The sequence below is a fragment of the Pteronotus mesoamericanus genome, unplaced genomic scaffold (genome assembly GCF_021234165.1).
Source record: "Pteronotus mesoamericanus isolate MK-2021 breed Mesoamerican mustached bat unplaced genomic scaffold, CSHL_Meso_final scaffold_167, whole genome shotgun sequence".
NCBI lineage: Eukaryota > Metazoa > Chordata > Mammalia > Chiroptera > Mormoopidae > Pteronotus > Pteronotus mesoamericanus.
The window spans coordinates 25,740,336-25,759,401 of NW_026555308.1; the positions used below are offsets into that span (position 1 = coordinate 25,740,336).

General features: G+C 35.1%; 1 protein-coding gene across 3 annotated transcripts in view; it reads right to left on the reverse strand.

Annotated features, from left to right (window-relative positions):
* SLC12A2 (solute carrier family 12 member 2) overlaps window positions 1–19,066 on the reverse strand; it is a 93,019-nt gene that overhangs the window by 45,342 nt on the left and 28,611 nt on the right. For all 3 annotated transcript variants that reach the window (XM_054589868.1, XM_054589867.1, XM_054589869.1), the window contains exons 3-8: window positions 18,884–18,959; window positions 18,499–18,594; window positions 8,820–8,959; window positions 7,045–7,155; window positions 4,617–4,725; window positions 44–171 (exon numbers count right to left, since the gene is read on the reverse strand). In XM_054589868.1, the coding sequence (XP_054445843.1) occupies window positions 44–171; window positions 4,617–4,725; window positions 7,045–7,155; window positions 8,820–8,959; window positions 18,499–18,594; window positions 18,884–18,959 (660 nt within the window). The remainder of the gene's footprint in view (window positions 1–43; window positions 172–4,616; window positions 4,726–7,044; window positions 7,156–8,819; window positions 8,960–18,498; window positions 18,595–18,883; window positions 18,960–19,066) is intronic.

Consider the following 19,066-nt stretch of genomic DNA (forward strand, 5'->3'; position numbering starts at 1 on the left):
ATCAATACAATGCTTTTTAATATATAATCTATACAGTACTTACTGCAAGATCACCTGAGATATTTGCTCCAGCCAGAATACCAGTTGCAGCAGGAAAAAAGATGGCAAAGACAGAAAAAAAAGTCTCTTCCTCTCGAAAATCTGGCCCAAAGTTCTCAGTAAATATTTCAGCTGTAGAAAACAAAATATTTTTGTAATTAACAGATAGCAGATTAGACCATAATAATTTAGGTCAAGAGTAAGCGGTATGTATGATTCCTGACACTCCTGCAGTTCTAATAACTGATAAACTCTTTAGTATTTACTAATTCACATACTGGTATTCCTCTTTTCTTATATTGATTGTAAACTATCAATACAATCAAAATAATGATTTGACCTGGGACATTCCCTACTAGTTTGTTTACTTTAATAATGAAGTTTCATTCACCTCTAACTTGATTGTTGCTACACATCCAAATGTAAATCAAAAAGTAGATAAACCCCTTGATCTTAAATGTCAAAGAAATAAGAAAGGAGGTAGGAAAACAGAAGGAACATGATACTAATCTGGAACCTTTTTTTTTCTTCCATCCAACTTAAACGCTATTTGTGTAGCTTTCTATTTCCTAGTGGTGACTTGTTTGATTTTTGAGGCTATTTCAGGGAACTTCAGATAATTTTAGCTAAAACAAATCAGGTAAAGGACCTTTCCAATTCAACAATAATGAAAGCTTCAACTAGTCCTACTGTTTCCATCTATTCTGATAGGTCCTGACACTTAAAACAACCAATTAACTGTTATTTATTCATCCATCCACCCATCCATTCAATATTTAAGTATCTAGAATGTGCCAGGTCCTGTACTGAAGCCACCTAGTATGTCAAGAGATACAAAAGCAAAAAGCCAGACAATGTTCCTACCTTTATGGAACCTAGGAATATCAATGGGAAGCTGCACAATAAGTAAAAACACAAGTCATTACAAATAGCAGTAAATGTACTGATGTAAACAGGATATTGTGATAAAAAATGAGAGACTAATTCTGTGTGGTTACAAAAGGCACAAGAGCTATAATTAAGGAGACAATACTTAAAATGAGACTTTACTGAGCAAGAATCAGCCAGTTGATGATTAGAAGAAAGATTACACCAGGACTAAGAATGACATTTATAAAGGCCCAGAGGTAGGAAAACAGCTTAGCTCTTTTGAGGAATTAAAAGAATGTAAAGCTCTTACATAGTAAGGAGGAGAATAAAATCAGGTTGGTGAGATCAGTGAAGATGAAACAATGCAAAATTTTAAAGGAGTTTAGATTTTATCCTAAATATAATGAAAAGCTAATGTGGGTTTAGAAATATGCAAACAACATGATGTGATTAAGGCTTGTGCAGATGCTGTGTGGACAGTGGACTGAAGGCATCAACATCTGAAGCAAGAAGATCAATTAGGTGGTTGCTCTGGGGTTCAGTCTATGAGGGGAGAATAATATACTGATTAGAGAAAGATTAGAAATTAAAGGGGCAAGTAGGAAGCATTGAGACCCTGGCTTCTTCCATGTACTCAAATGGAAATTCTGAGGAGGATTAGGTAGGAGAGACATCAAATAAGCAGTTATGTAAGTCTGGAGTTTAAAAAAGAAATCCAGGAATAGAAACATGTCAGTCTCTTATAGCACTTGGAGCCACTGAGAAACACATCATCAAAGGACAGAATCTAGTTAGAAGGCCCAGGACCAGACTTGTGCAACTCTGACATTTAGAGGATAGGAAGAAGAGAAGGGGTAACAGGAGTAACAGACAGCGACCACTGTGACATAAAACAAAACAAGTGTGAAGTGTTTCAAGGAGAACGGAACAACTAAGTATAATGTTGCTGAGAAGCAGAGGACTAAAATACTATATGCACTGGATCTAGCTCCATGTGGTAGTCACCTTGACAGACAGAAGACAGAGAAGGGTTTACAATGAAGGCAATAAAATCATTTGGTAAAAGTAGATAGGAAATAGGCTAAGCAGTCTCCAAGTATCCCACAACAGATTATAGATTACTTAATTACAAAGAAGAAAATGGCAACCTCACAATAAAGAAACCTCTCGGGTACCACTTTAACTGAGTCATCAATGTTAAAAACCATCACTGATGGGAAAAATGACATCATGTGAGTGTCCTAATGTACTAACCTAAGAAAAAATATTGTTCATGTAGTGTTCCTGAAAAACACAAATTACCTGAATCTATATAAATAAATCAGATGAATACAAATGGATGGAGTTCTCCAAAACAAATGGCCTGTACTCTTGACAAATGTCAGTATCATGAAAAAACAAAAAAAGGCTAAGCAGCTGTTTTATATTCAAGGAGACTGAAGATTATGTAAAGAACTATTTAAAAAAAGAATGAAGAGACATGACAACTCATGAATGCAATACATGATCATGAATTGGATCCTGGAACAGGAAAAAAAAAGTTGCTACAAAGATTTTTATAGAAATGATTGGAAAAATTTATATATAAACCGTTTATTAGATATTAGTTTTGTGCCAAAGTTAAACTTCCTGAATTGTCCTTTTCCTTAGTAAATGTGTGCTTAAATACAATGTTTAGAGGTAAAGCCATGATTTCTGCAACTTCTCTCAAAAAGTTGAACAATCATAGTAATAATAATTAGGTATATATGAAGTGATAAAGCAAATGTGGCAAAAAGATAGAATATAAAAGCATTCTCCATTGGTGAATCTAGGTGAAGGGTATAAGGGATTTTTTTGTATCAATTTTTCATGGTCTCTGTAAGTTTGAAATTATTCTGAAATAAGAAATAAGTGAGACGTATGGATTTGAGAAATGTGTCTATGAAAGGGAACTGAAAAATGAGGTGGTAACTGGATGAGAATAAAAGACAGGGGATAGCATTTTCAAGGATGGGAATTACTAGATCAAGTTCATAAGCTTATATAGAGAGATAAGAGTTTTGATACACGGAAGCAAATCAATTATGAAAGGATAAATGCCTTTGAGAGAGTAAAAAATAGGATCCAGAACACAGTAGAGGGAGTGGTCTTGGGTAAAAGAGAAATACTTCTTACATCAGAAGAAAAAAAAGAATCCCCCTATTAGGCAGTCATTTGAACTGACAAGTTTAACAACATAATCTGTTTACTGCTGACACCGTCTTAATATAATGAGAGGAGAACCAAACAGTATCAAACACCAAAAAAGAAAAGTCACATTCCAAAGTATATTTAGATTTATTTATCTCTGACTGAAATAGGCCCAGATGTGCTAGTTAAATGCAATATAAATTATTATTCTAGCTAATTATGTCATACTTTTATAAGCTGCCAAGGATCTGAAAAAAAGGAAATGAAAAATATGGCCTAGCAGACATTTGCCGATATTTTCAAATCAATTAAAATCTTAAACAGAAAATAACTTAGAAATATTTTTAGCAATAATCATCTACTTTTATATTTTATAAATAAAAGTGACAAAAGTTCAAGAACACATATAATGTTTACAAACTGAAGTGACAGTCATTTATAATTAGAAGTGTCACAAATATAATTTACCAGAATACAAAATACAATTATCTAACTAACTGAGGTTACAATCTTTCACTTATGGCATGCCTAGTAGTCACCCCTTCCCCCAAACCAGGAAGTCATCAACTTAAAGCCCAGTTTAGAAGGAGGCATGAGCACTATTAGAACAAAAATCACACTTTCAACGCAAAACCAGTAGGCTCAAATAACAGGCAGGTGTTCTTGGTTACAAACAATTCATATCAGGAAATTAGCCAATTAAGCCAAATAGAACTGTTTACTCTAAGCCACACCAGTTCAATTCACACAGGATACAAGACTGTATGTTGTTACCAGTCAGCAACAACATGCAAGAGAACTAAACCTTTTCCTCTAGGGCTTCCTTATCAAGGAGTTGTCAGCTGAAGACAGACAGACCTATTACCCTAGGTGATAAGCCTCCCTGATGGTACTGCCACTATTCTTTCCCAGTTTCATTTTATTTTGTGGAGACAGGTTCAGAGTTGCTCAATTAAATGGGGAGAGGGTGGGGTTTGTAGGTGGGGAGTAGACGTCAGAAGAGGAAGAGGTAAGATACTGATAGATCCTTTAGGAAATAATAGCAAGTAAATTTCACCAGTAGTGACAAATTAGATGAAGATGAAAAGGGTTACGGAAGATGCAAACTGTCAAAAATTCTCACACAATTAAAAATGCAAACTAGAGAAACTTAAACTGCAATTACAAAGAAACTAATATTTCTAGTTACTTTCTGTCTCAGAAACTTTTAGTTTGTTTTGCTGAAATACAAATGAAAAAATGAAAAAGCCATATCAGAACAAAAGTTGCCCTTCACTTACAAATTCCCAAAATTAGAGAACTAGAGCACCTTTTTTCAGTAGCACTGATTTTTTTTTTACATTCTATTATCTTTTGTTGCTAATGAAATGGTAAGATAAATAAGTGATTTTTTTACTGCAATTCTAACATACATAAAGGACACATTGAATGATCAGTTAGTCACTACATCAAACTCACTTTATAAAATATCTAAAATGTACTAATAGAATGGTATAATTTGTACCTTTAAAAATATTCTATCTTGTTTTACTTACATTTATAACCAAAGAAACCTTTGGGCTTCTTGCCCTCCAGTGGAATAAAAGTTCCTATGATGAAATCGGCAATAGCAAGTAGCAGAATCACCAAAAGAACAATCTGAGCCTGGAATTTTAAACATTAAAAATTGAAATCAAATCTCTTACGTTGTACATTGATTCTGTTCCATTAGAATATAACGTCCATGGGGGAAAGGACTTCTGTCTTGTTTCCTCAGTGACTCTAACAATGCCATGCACAGAGTAGGTGCTCCATAAGCTTTTATTAAATGAACAATCTTTAGAATGTTCAGTACAGTGAGGGAAAAATGAGTAGCAAAAGTAGGATGACACCATATATATTTAAAATGAATTAATGATGTGCATGCCTTCCCCCAAATCATAAAGCACTATACATAAGTTCCATAACACTTTAGGCTTTCATTCTATGTATCATTCTCTCCTGTCCCTTCCACCATACAGTACAATCTTGAGATATGGTCAACATATTTGCTACCAACCCAAGTTTTATACCAAGTCCAAACATTATCTTGATTGTGTGACGGCTATGTGAGAAGAAGGAAAAGTATAAAAAGAACACCCAGTGGGGGAATTCAAGTAGCAACGGGACTGGAAGAAAGGAACACTCTATGAGAACTACCATCTCTTCTCTTTCACTTTTTTCTGTTTTGTTTATTTTATCGAGACATAACTGAGATATAACAATATACCATATTTTGCTGTGAATAATGTGCACTTTTTTGTCCAAATTTTTGAGGGAAAAATAAGGATGCACATTATTCATGGGTAGTACTAATTCCATATCTATATAAATGTTTTTAATTCTTTTATTTATGCTTATGCGTTAAAAGTGTAACTCTAGAAAGCAATGACAATATCTGTATGCAAAGTAATGCCCTGGAATATGATAATCAGCTTTGTTTCTAAATATAAATAAATAAACTGAATTAAAAATTAAAATGAAAGATTTTTTTTCCTGAAAGTTTGGTAAGAAAGTTTGGGCTGAAAATGTGGATGCACATTATACACGGAGTGTATACATGGTCTAATATGGTATTAGTTTAAGGTGTACGACATAATAATTTGATATTCATATATATTGTAAAATGATCGCAAGAAGTCTAGTTTTAACATCCATTACTATAGTTACGATTTATTTTCTGTGATGAAAATTTGTAAAATATATTCTTTGGACAACGTTCAAATATACAATGCAGTATTGCTAACTACTGTCACCATGACTCAACATTACATCCCATGACTGACTTTATAACTGAACGTCTGGACCTTTTGACCCCCCTCTTCACCCATTTTGCCACCCCTGCCTTTCCTCCTCTACTCAACCTCCCAATAAAATTGAGCAGATACTCATGAAAAACTGTGTCATCTGTGGGAATAAATACACATATAGTAATGCCCCACATAGTACTGAAATTCTTTTTAGTAAACATCTAAGTAAATGATTTCATTTTATACTAATGATTTACCTAACATTAAAAAATTATTCTTGTGGATTGTCCTAATTTTTTATCTGGTAAATATTATCGCAGCTCATCTATAACACAAATACTTGATTTTTATAAACTCTATAAAGTAAACACAAAAAAAATCTGAAGCGACCACGGTGCTCAGCAGCATCTTTGTGAATATGCATTACTCAGAAAACAGGAGCTGCACTGTGTGGCATAGTCTCTCAAAGATACAGAAATATACAGCAGTGGGCAAAAGGAGATTTACAGTTGTTCATATGGAAAAGATATGCAGGTTATGATTATTACAATAATGGCACAATGCAGTTAGGTACAGTCACATAAGTGCTCAAAAAGCCGGCCTTCATTAATGATAATACAAGAGTAAATCCTGTGTTTCGTGCAAACCTACTTTTGCTCACCCCTGTATTTGGGTGCTCTGCCGAGATATTGATATATGAATTCAGCAATTTTTTCCAGAAACAATGGTACTGGCTTAGTCAGTCATGATTTCTGAGATTTCAATAGCATGGAGGAAAGATTAGCTTCTCTAATCCCTAATGGCACTAAATTGAATTTTACTGCCCCCATGTTTATTTTTTAAATTGAACTTATACATAAATTACAAAGCCAACAGTTTCATTTGGGCTACTTAATATATTGACCGGAGCATTTCTATATAATGTAAATCATAGAAAGGGGTAGAGGGAAGGAAGGAAGTCAAAAATTTTTAAAGTACTTATTTAACTGGATCCCAGACTGATGGCTATCTCCAAATATTCCCTGTCTTGTCAATTAGAAAATAACCTTATCCATAAATTTCTCTAAAAATGACCACTTAGGAACTTTCAAAATCTAATAATGTTATTAGCACACTTTATAGCATTCCTAAGAAAGAAGCTGTAAAAGTTCACACATTAAATATTTACAGATATTCCAGTGACATCATGACTTACTTTTGCTTCCCACTCCATTCCAGCTACTGAGATGCCTAAAAGGATCACCACTGTGATGGCTCCAATAATTCGGATATCATTGATATCATCAATCATAAATATGGAATGTTCCTAGAAAAATTATAAATGTAAGAAGCAATATTAGTTATTTTAGAAAAACTCTTTAATTCTTTTGAAACATTTCAGAGCTATCATAGTGCCTTCCATGTAGAAGTTGAATAAATGCCTATTTAATAAATGAATAGGCATAGCTATGTAACAGTATCTGATGACATCAAAACTATGATCAAATTAATGCTACATTTAATCAGATGGAGTAAATCAAAAAGGATACTGTTAACAAGTAAATAAAAATCATAATATGACTAAATTGTACAGTAGTTAGGATTTTCTTAAGTTACATAGCAGAAATATTTTGCATTCATTGTGATTAGTGAACTCCTGCTTGAAATGGTCTTTTAGTTTGCATGAAGGTAAGAGATGAATACTTTCATGCAGTTGTCCAAATACAGTGTTCCCATTCTATGAGCAAAAAAGTATTTGTTGTTCAATATCAATGAAATTAAAAATATATACTACAAACATCTGAAAAAAACCCCATAAATTAAACAATAAAAGAATAAGAACTCTTACTGATCTACTGCTTGCTTAATTACAGCCCTTCTTTCCTTCATCCTTTTGGCCTACACTGATGAGGGCAATGCCAATCTAAGTGTCAGTTGTTTTCAGATATTACACTTCCTAAATGTACCACATACTATTGCAGAAGAAGCGTTTCAACAAGCTAAGACGGACAATTGTGTCAGCTGAGGTTCCTCTCATTTAATAATACTTCTTTTCAAACAACAAGTGCTCTTATAAACTTCAGAACAGTATTATCAACTACTTTCTGCCCAGTTCTGCTGACATACACCACTCATTCCTCAAATTAGACATCTAAAACTAAACTGTCCTGTTTTCTCTCTTTCAAGTAAACGGTATTGCCTTCCATCTAAATCCCCAACTCAGAAATCAGCGTATAAATTTGAAATCCTTCTCCGTCTTACATTTCCCCCATCCCATTAATCATCAATCCCCTTATTAAACATTTTAAAAATCTGTCAAATTCACCCACACCTCTCCAGCCCCTCATCATTGTTTTAATATAAGCGACATCTCCTCTCCCAGGGTAGCTGCAACACCCTTTCAATGGTATCCATCTCCAGCTGTGTTCCCTCAATCCATTCTCTACACTGTGGTCAGGTATTTCATTAGGTCATTTCATGTGTCTCATCATGTCATAGTCCCCAACTCTAATCAAGATAGGACCTAATTTAGTATCGACAAGAATCTTCCCGACTTGATCCTTTTTCCCCTCTCTCGTCTTAAATCGCTTGCCACTTTGTACTCCAGTCATACAGAAATATTTACAGTTTAACATATCATACTCCATCCCTTCCAGGCCTGTTTCCTTTTCTTCCCTGTTCCCCTCACACAATACACCACCTCGCCTATCTGCCTGCTGAAGTCTAGACTCCCTTTCTCTACACTCCTCTGTCACTCCCACTTATGGATGGTAAGGTAAGTGATCTGATCCCTCTCTGTGTTGCCAAGGTCTCCTACAGTTGCCCACTTCTGACATTCTGTGATTTTCCCCTTTGTCTACCTCACACATTGAACTTCTTGAAGGATGAGTTTTGTGTTCATCACTGCTTTCCTGACACATTATCTGTTGAGTGGCACATAGCCCTCAGTAAAGATTTGGAAAACAAATGACTAGAGGAAAGGTGAATTACCTTAAGCAACTCCACCACAGTTTCTGCAAATCCAACCACATACATAGCAACTGCAACAGCATTGGCAAAAGCGAAGATTAGGCCAATTGCACCACCAAATTCTGGCCCTAGACTTCTAGATATTAAATAATATGCTCCTCCTAAAGAAAAGGGAAAAAAAAAATGACAGTACTCAAGTTAGTATTTTAAATGTCTTCCTCCATAATCAGTGGAAAGCCTGAACAGAACAAAGACAGACCTCCCTCAAGGAAGAGGAAATTCTGCAGAAATCCGACTTGAACTACACCATTAGCTCTTCTATGGGTCTACAGACTGCAAAACCGCTCTGCGGGTTTTGGACTTCCCAGCCTCTATAATCATGGGAATCAATTCCTTTAAATAAACACACACACACACACATACACACACACACGCGTGCACCCTATTGGTTCTGTTTCTCTGGAAAATGCTAATACAAACATATTACAAGGTAAATATACAAAAATCCACATAGTAGCAGTGAACAATTAGAAACTGAAATTTTAAAAAGTAACCTATAATATACTCAAAGACAGGAAACTTACGTCTAAATCTAAAAAATATTTGCAAGATCTTTGTACTGACACCTTAAACCCCCAAAAGAACTAAATAGATATACCATGTCTATGGAATGGAAGATATAGTTAAAATACTTATTTTCTCCAAACTGATCTCTAGATTCAACACAATTCCAATAAAAATCCCACGATGATATTTTACAGAAATCAACAAGGTGATTCTAAAATTTATATAAAAAGATACTAGAATTTATATGAAGAAGTACTAGAATAGCCAAAACAATTTTGAAAAATAAAGTTGAAAGACTCATACTACCCAGTTTCAAGAATTACTGTAAAGCTATAGTACCAAGATAACAAGGTACTGGATTAAGGATAAATCTATAGATAATGGAACAGAACAGATTTCAGAAACAATCACACACTCAGGGTCAATTAGTATTTCCCCCAGTTTTATTAACATATAATTGACATATAACATTGTGTACAATGTGATGATTTGATACATCCATACATTCAAAATATTTGTCAACATAAGGTTAGTTAACACACCCTTCACCTCACACAATTATTCCTTTTTGTTGTTGTTGTTATGGTAAGAACACTTAAGACCTATCCTCTTAACGACTTTCAAGTATACAACAGTATTTTTTACTATAGTCTTTATGCTACATATTAGATTCCAAGAATTCGTTCTTTTTATAAATGAAATTCTGTACACTTTGACCAACATCTCATCACTTCTCTCACCCCACAACCCCTGGCAACCATTTTCCTACTCTGTTTCTATGAGTTAAACTTTTTTAGATTACACATGTAAATGAGATTATAAAGTTTTTCTTTCTCTAACTTATTTCACTTTGCATAATACCCTCAAGCTTCATCCATGTTGTTGCAAATGGCAAAATCTTCTTTCTGATGGCTGAATAATAGTCCTGTGTGTGTGTGTATACATATATATCACATTTTCTTCATCCACTCATCCATCAGTGAACTTAGGTCATTTCCATACCTTGACTATTATGAATAATGCTGCAATAAACATAATGAACACAGGGGTGCAAACCCCTCTACCAGATATTTCGTTTCCTTTGCATACCCAGAGGTGGGAATGCTGGATCATGTGGTAGTTGTATTTTTTGAAGTACCTCCATACTGTTTTCCAGAGTAGCTGTACCAATTTACATTTCCAACAATGCACAAGGGTTCCATTTCCTCCACATCCTCACCAGCTTTTATTATCTAGTCTTTTTGATAACAGCCATTCTAACAGGTATGAGGTGATAACTCACTGTGGTATTGATTTGCATCTTCCTGATGATTAGTCATGTTAAACACCTTTTCATTAACTTGCCGTCTTCTTTGGGAAAATGTCTATTCAGATCTTCCGTCATTCTTTAGGTTGTCTTTTCATTTTGCGTCCTTTGCTGTGCAGAAGCTTTTAATGTTTTATTTTTGTTTTACCTTTATGGAGTTAATTAATTTACTTATTTTTGTAATTCCCAGTAGCACAATTACACAAATCAGTTTATTCACTAAGTTAGGAAGTTCTTACTCTCAGACAGTCCAAACCATGTCTTTTTTATTTTTTTTATTTAATCTTTATTGTATATTTTCCCATTACCATTTAGTACCCTTTTACGCCCCTCCCCCCAGCAATCACTACATTGCAGCTTTTTAGTTTGATGTGGTCCTATTTGTCAATTTTTGCTTTTTTGTTTTGCTTTTGGTATCATATCCAAATAAAAATCACTGCCAACACCAATGGCAAGGAGCTTTGTCCTTGAGTTTTTCTTCTAGACATTTTACAGTTTCAGGTCTTACATTTAAGTCCATAATGCTGTTTGAGTTCATTTTGATGAGTGGTGTAAGAAAGGGATCCAATTTCATTCCTTTACAAGTGAATATTCAGTTTTCCTAACACACTTTGCTAAACAGACTCTCCCTTTCCCATTGAGTATTCTTGGTTCCCTGGTCACATGTTAGATGTCTATGTAGTCTGAAATCAGGAAGTACGATGCCTCCAGTTTTGTCCTTTCTCAAGACTGCTTTGATTGTTTGAGAGTGTTGTGTGGTTCCATATCAATTTCAGGATAATATTTTCTAGTTTTGTGAAAAATGCCTTTGGAATTCTTTTTATTTGTATCATCTAACAAGAGATGTTTTATTTTTTTATTGAATTTACTGGGGTGACACTGATTTTCAAATCATACATGCTTCAAGTGTACACCTCAATAAAACATCTGCATACTGTATCATGCATCCATAGCCCCAAGCGAAGTCTCTTGCTGTCCCCATTTCCCCCACTTTGCCCACCTCTTCCTACCCCACAACCCCCTTTCCTTCTGACTATACCACTGTTGTCTGCATGTTCATGATAGACATTTATCTTTATGTATGTGTCTATATATAGGTAGATAGATATCTATAGGGATATAGATAGTCCAGCACAAATAACGTCTTTTTTTCATTACAAAATCATAAGCAGGCAATTCTGTAACATAACAATATCACATTCAAGCACACCATACAACATTTTAGATGAAATGTTCAAATCAAAACTATAAATTATTGTACCCATATTATTACCCTACCCACCACACTCAAGCAGTTACTTCTACTGGACCCTGTATATGTTTTTCTTGCTTAATCCCTTCAACTTCTTTCATCTAGTCCCTCCACCCCTCTCTCCTCTGACAGTTGTCTGTTCCCTGTGTCCATGCTTCTGTTTCAAATATTTTGTTTGTCAGTTGTTTTGTTCATTAGATTCCATGTATAAGTGAGATCATATAGTATTTGTCTTTCTCTGACTGGCTTGAATTGCACTGAATCTATAGATGGCTTTGGGTAGTTAGGGTCAGTTAATTCTTTTACAAAAGTGCAAGAGCAATTAAATAGAAAAGGGATAATGTTTTTAACAAACTGTGCTGGAGTAACTGGATATCCATATGAATCTTGATTTATTTTTTATCATATAGAAACATTAACTAAAAGTCATGATAGATATAACTGAAAACGTATAGTTATAAAACTTCTAGAAGAAAATTTTGGGGACCTTTGGTTAAGCAGTATTATTAAATACAACACCAAAAGCATAACCCCAAAAAAGTGATAAATTAGATGTAATCAAAACTAAGTACTATTTTTCAAATGACATCATTAAGGGAATGAAAAAACAGGCCTTATACATCTTGGTTATTGTTCCAGGAAATACATTCTAACACCCTGCTTTACACAGTAAGAAGTCTGTTTGCCTGTTAGAGTTTGGCAAATTTCCTCTATTCTGTTGTCATTAGTAAACCAAATAGGTTAAAGACAAAGTAACAAACATGGAATCTTCAAATCAGGATTAAGTACTATATTATCATTGTGACTGATCACCTGAATAAATTAAAGTTCAACAGCAGAGACACATAACTTGGGGTGGTAAGCACACAATACAGTATACATCTAATGTATTATAGAATTGTTTACCCTTGAAACCTGTAAATTTATTAACCAATGTCACACCAATAAACTCAATAAAATAAATTTAAAAAATAGCCCTAGCTGGTTTGGCTCAGTGAATTGAGTGCTGGCCTGTGAACCAAAGGGTCACTGGTTTGATTCCCAGTCAAGAGGCATGCCTGGGTTGCAGGCCAGGTCCCCAGTAGGGGGCTCTCTCTCTTTCTCCCTCGCTTCCCCTCTCCAAAAATAAATAAGTAAAATCTTTAAAATAAATAAAAGCAAACATATAACTCTAATTCTGAAACAGACAATTTGGGTAACTAAGTTAAAGTAATTTTAACTATTAAACATTGGCAAAATCAAAATGTTTCAAAAATTATTTCAAATAACTTGCCAGATTCACATCTGAGCTTCTTAAGTTACATAAGTAGTATTTTACTGCACTGAAAAAAATGTTATATTTAAGTTTAATAAAATCTCATAATACAACTGATGCAGAACTGCTTTTTACAGCTGCTTCAAACGTTTCACTGATCTGAAAAAAGTTACAATATGAAAGAAATTAGCAATAAGAGAAAAGAAGTTTGGACCTGAATTCTAACCTACAACTCCTTGCTTGGTGATGATAGGAATGAATAAAGTTATATAATGGACTTGTTAACCTAAAAATAAAATGCTCACTTTCAAAGTGAGAGGTAACTGAACATTTACTGAGATGAAAAAGAATAGCTATCAGGAAGCACCAATTCAGGCAGAATTCCTAATTAGTGTTTTAATCAGGAGACGAAGGCAATTGGTATTTGTGTGAAGGGGAACAATTACAGCATTAGAAGGTGGGCATTTCTATTGGTGCAGATAACATACAGACTAAAAAGAAAAATTTGACAGTCAATGATAATCTGAATATACTAATATAGAAAGCATTTTTCTGTCACAATGTGTGAAAAATGTTAAGTTTTTCACTTCCAATGTTTGGCTTTACCTTACAATAGTGAGGAGGTCTTCAATTATTTCAGAGAAAAGAAAAAGATGTAAGTATATAGAGACAATTCTGAAATATTTCAGATATTTAAAATAGATTAACCAGTACAATCTGCATAAAATTTAATTTTGTTTAAAAATGAGTATAAATTATTACATTTTTCTGATATCACTCACACAAATTATGAGACCAACAACACTGTTGTATTAAATAAAGTAATATATATCCAGACCAGGGTATCATGCCTAGCAATGAGGGAGGTCTCCAAAAATAATTGCCACTATTATCTTAACATAAACTCCAAGAAAATAGGATCTTGACTGATTTTCATTGTTACAAACCCTATCACTCAGTGTTCAGTTATTGACTGACTGAAATTCAAGTAATTTAACACTTTGACTTAGTCACAGAATAGGCAGGTTTATAGTTATATTCTCAGAACTACCTGTCTAAAATTTTATATAACATGGGTTTTTATTTGAAAGTGTACTGACCTTTCTGCTTTTAACATAATGCTCCAAAACAAAAAGCAGTTGAGACTTTTTCCCTTCTATCACTCAGTTCATATAATACAGAGATTCAAAAACTAGAATTTACACTTTCATTTTATAAAAAGCTGCCTGTGGTTGACCTCTATTTCTTCAGTGAGTCATATCACAGGTAATAATTGAGGATGGGAGAATGCTGGTATGTGAGCCTAGGAAATGGAGATCTAAGTGGTGGCTGCTGGCCAAGACCATCTAAGTTGCAGAACCTGTTGCATGTAGCCCAAGTAAATTCTGTAAAATCCAAATTCTCAAGCAGATTGATAGGACTTGCAGAACAGGAGAGCACTCTGGGCAATAACTATAGAGCACAACTGTGTCTGTTAGGGCAGGGACTATGCCAGAGATGAAAGTAAGGTGTGGCGCCAGTTACTTGTCGCTGCTATTCTTACTCTGTGGAGACAGAGAACTGAGGGGATGATTCACTAACCTGCTGCTAGTAACTTTCAACAGTACCCCCCAAAATTATTACTGAAATCTAATCAAGCCTGAAACTAAGCCCCTTTTATTCTCTAAGCTTTGACTTTTTTTCAGAAACACTGAACATTTATAACTGGGCATTATGACATGTTTACAAACAGTTCATACTTTTAAAAACTAATTCCACTGCAGATGCAAGTGGAAAGAGGGGTCCCTGTGCTCTCTGACCGAGTGCGGCAGCTAAGGCTGAATGGGGGAGTCAGGGAGTGACAGGGACTGGATCAACCTACACTTTTCCAGACTGGGATCTGTTTAATCTAAAAGGTACTTTTTAGATTAAATCTCTCCTAGGCCAAAAAGCACAGGACACTAGGACAAGTACACATGTCACATACTTCCACAGGGCTGGGAACACACACCTTACAAAACAAGAATAAAATACTATTGAATATTAATAAAATATAGATAAATGTTATAATTCAGTTAAGAATCAAGATATGTAAAATTAAACTATCAAGCCCAACCTCAAAATAGTTCTATCAATAACTACACAAGTTTAAAAGGGGCTCTTCAAATTGAAATTACTAACCTGAGCAACTCCACCCCGTAAGCAGAATTTTAGGTAAAATATTTCTCTCTCTATTAGCTCCCTTATTAACAACTTTCAGTTCATAGAAAATTAAGATGGGTCTCAGGAAAACAAAATAAATCCTTTTATGAGTCTCCAGACATCGCTATTCCCACAGTATCCCTCCACTTGTCCAATGTAAGCCTTTGGCACCCTGGTCCTCAGCATAGTTCTGGTTCTGTTACTCTCCTCTCTGTGTAGCCTTTTCAAGGGAAGCAGTCCAATCGAGTCCTCAGTGGCTGAGCTAGAGGAGATACAATTCTTGGCCCCACCCTAAAATATCAGGCAGTTTATTGTTAAGAACAGCAAAGTCACCCCTATATGCTACGTCTCTTAAAGTTTGTTTTCATACATAACTCCATATATCTTTTGCTCCTTGGAAAATTTTGTAGAATAAAAATTTCTTGTTTCGAGATTCCCAGTTTGGAATTTACTATTGTCATCCTATAGTGTCATTTGATAAGTTCCTCTCTCCCTGCATGCATTATTATATAAAACGAGTCCTGGAGCTGCAAGTATGATGCAATTCAAATTCATTTGTGGGGAAACAATACTTCATGGGTGCTCTTACTGGATAAAGGGTTTACAAAGTTGGAATATTCTAATTCTCTTTCCTTCTTCACTTATTAAGTGTATTATCAGAAGAAAAAATCTCTTTTGTTAATTTCTTGGTTACACTGAATCCAAGTAAGGACACTTTCATTCATAAAAACTTTATTTGACATTAGATCCTTCATCTTTATCAATGTCATAGCATTCCCTAGCATTCCTCAAAGGTAAAAACTGAGATTTCTTTTTTTCTCAGTGAACTTATGGATTTTATGTTTTTATCCAAATCAGTTAATAGTAGTAGGAGTAGTAGTAGTAGTGCTGTTCAAACTGTTTACACTTCAGTCCATATTAGCTTCTTCAAGTTGGCTCCTGGATCCTTTGGACATAAAATTATTAGCCTTTGTTACCTTCTTTACTTTCCAATGTGAAAGGATGTTTTGATTCCTCTAATACATTTCTTGCCCCGATCTGGAATCAACCTTTTCTCCAAGGTTTCCTGGTTCTTTTGAATAGAAATATATAATGTGGGCACTACGGGTGCTCGTTACTACTGGGTTGATCATTGTTACAGGTGATGTTTGTGGACAGAATGAAATGTGTACTTTTGGGATAAAATCTATGAGTCATACTGATCTGATACTTTTAATTTACAATCATGAATATAGGATGCAATGTAATCCCATTAGTTTTATGTCTGCATTTACTATCTCCCATGTGGAAAATACTGTTTACTCATGTAACCAATAAATCCTGTTAGGGGTCTTCAAGTCCATAAAGCACCTAACAGAGAAGCAGAAGGGGCTTACATTCATTGAAACTATCTCTAGGAAATGTTCAGTGCAGATGATGCAGCTCATTTATATTCTGTAAAGGATCAGCCAGGTATCCAATGTCCCTGGCTGACAAGTGATAATGAATACCTTCTAACAAAGCTTCAAAGTATTTGGTTATTCTCTTCAAATTAAAGCCTTTCTCTTTTTTCCTCTTTAGGTTTCACTATTTCAACAAATTTTCTTTCTCATTTGTATGAATACCTGATAACAAGAATTCAGAATTGTATGATGCAATGAAATTTTCCCTATGGTTTCCTCCTTTGTGAGCTGATTCTATCATTTTGAGGGAACTCGGGCAAAACTGCAACATACAGTGGGAAACATCATTATGCACCCCACAGTCTCATACCTTCTTAGTGTCCCAGGACAGAAGGCGGGACACAGTCTCTGAGATGGATATATTTGTGAATATATATGAAAACTACTGGTAGTACTAAAAGATGAAAAGGGTTTTTAACCACAGTGTAGGAAAATCTATACTTCTCATAAGTTTGGATTCACATGGAGAATAGCCTGGAGTTCATGCTGCCGGTGGCTTCATGCCCCATCCCCTTGATGCTCACAACATAGATTCAAGGAGCTGAAGATAAGGAAAGATTCTCTGATGATTTCCTGATTCCTTCAAATACCCAACTCCCATTCCCTTTCTCCTTCCACTTCCATTCCCCAATAGTAGCAGAAAGAAATGAAGCATGGGGCACCTAGTACACAAGAATCCAAAAAGCAACTTCCAGTGTCATCTGACAACTCTTTGGACACATCCACCCCAATCATGTTTGATCCAGACTCATGTATGCATGAAACTTCAGCAAATAGTGATGCATGTCCAGCACTGTCATAACCACATAAGCCACCAGCTTCCCCCAGGACCACAGTGACCTGATTCCCCTTATGTTTAAGAAATATGAAGATAATGGGGAAAAACAAAATGCTCAATCTTGGTCTCTCCCCAAAAAACTATAAATCAGAAATTATATGCATATAATGTCTAATACAGGCCTGAAAAAGAGGTGAGGCAGATGGAACAGGTTGATATTTTTCTCAGGTGCTCTGCTATGATGACTTCACAGAAGCTGGCACACATTTCTTCTCCTATCTCTAGCTGAATGATGACTTTTTGTTTGGAAAATGGAAATCTTTTCTTCCTGTTCTCAAGGGTCCCAGGGCCACTGTCCTGGTCTCCCGGGTGCTCTTCCTTACGAGGGTAAACTCTTAAGGCAGATCTTGTGAACTCCAATGAAAGAGGCCACAGGCACCCACAGAAGACAGCTGGAGTTGAGGGTATGAATAGAGTTGGGGGTCCCAGATATATCTCACAAGTTGTTAGATAATGGGGAAAGAACTGTGCCTAAGTTTCCCTCAATGGGAAGGAATGAGGTTACAGCTGTACAATACAGACCAAATGCAGGATGATCCTTTAGCCCTGTGGATCCAAGGGTTGAGCCTGGGAGGAGACCAAGGGGCACCCGGGTGGAGAAGAAACCTTGTTAAAAGCTTCGTTCTTGCTGCCAAATACACTGAACACCTTCAATAACTTAAAGCACACATGTTGTGTATGAACAGGTCAGTATAAATTTTTATATTCAAATTTACTAGCATGAAAGTGCTTAGTAGCAACTTTCTTGTCTATATAGACTAATACATTGCCTTTTAAAGGTAGAAAAAATAGGATTTAAATCTTTTTTTTTTTTAGTAACATTAATCTAATAACAATGATGTGAAAAGACTGAATTTACCTCCTCGTACAAATCCATTAGTAGCTATTGCTGAAGTAGACAATCCTGTGATAGTTGTCACAACAGTGGCCATCATTATTACAAGGACCGACAGACCTTTAGAGAAGAAGAGAAGAGACTGAGAATACTTTCACTCTTATTTAAACCTGCCATATTTAGAACTGATTAGTCCAAGTACACTACATTTCAAAATAATTACTTTATTTTTATCCCATTTTAGAAAAATCAAATCAGAATTATGAAAAGAATAACATTAAGACAACAATCTTGTACAAAGGAGAACAAAGCTTAGAATTTTATGAGGTTCAGAGTCTAGACACACATGCGGCAACTCGTTTGTTCATTCTTACATGAATCAAGCATTAGGTAACTTAACTTCACTTACCTATTCCAGCTTGACCTACAATCCATGATAATCTAATAAAGAGCATCACACCCCAAATGTTTAACATACAGCGTACCTGGAAAAGGAAGAGAGGCCAAGTCACAGATGGAAAAAGTGATCAAGTGCAATACAGCAATAAATGCTAAACTAGCCAAAAGTAGGATAACTACACTTTAACTATAG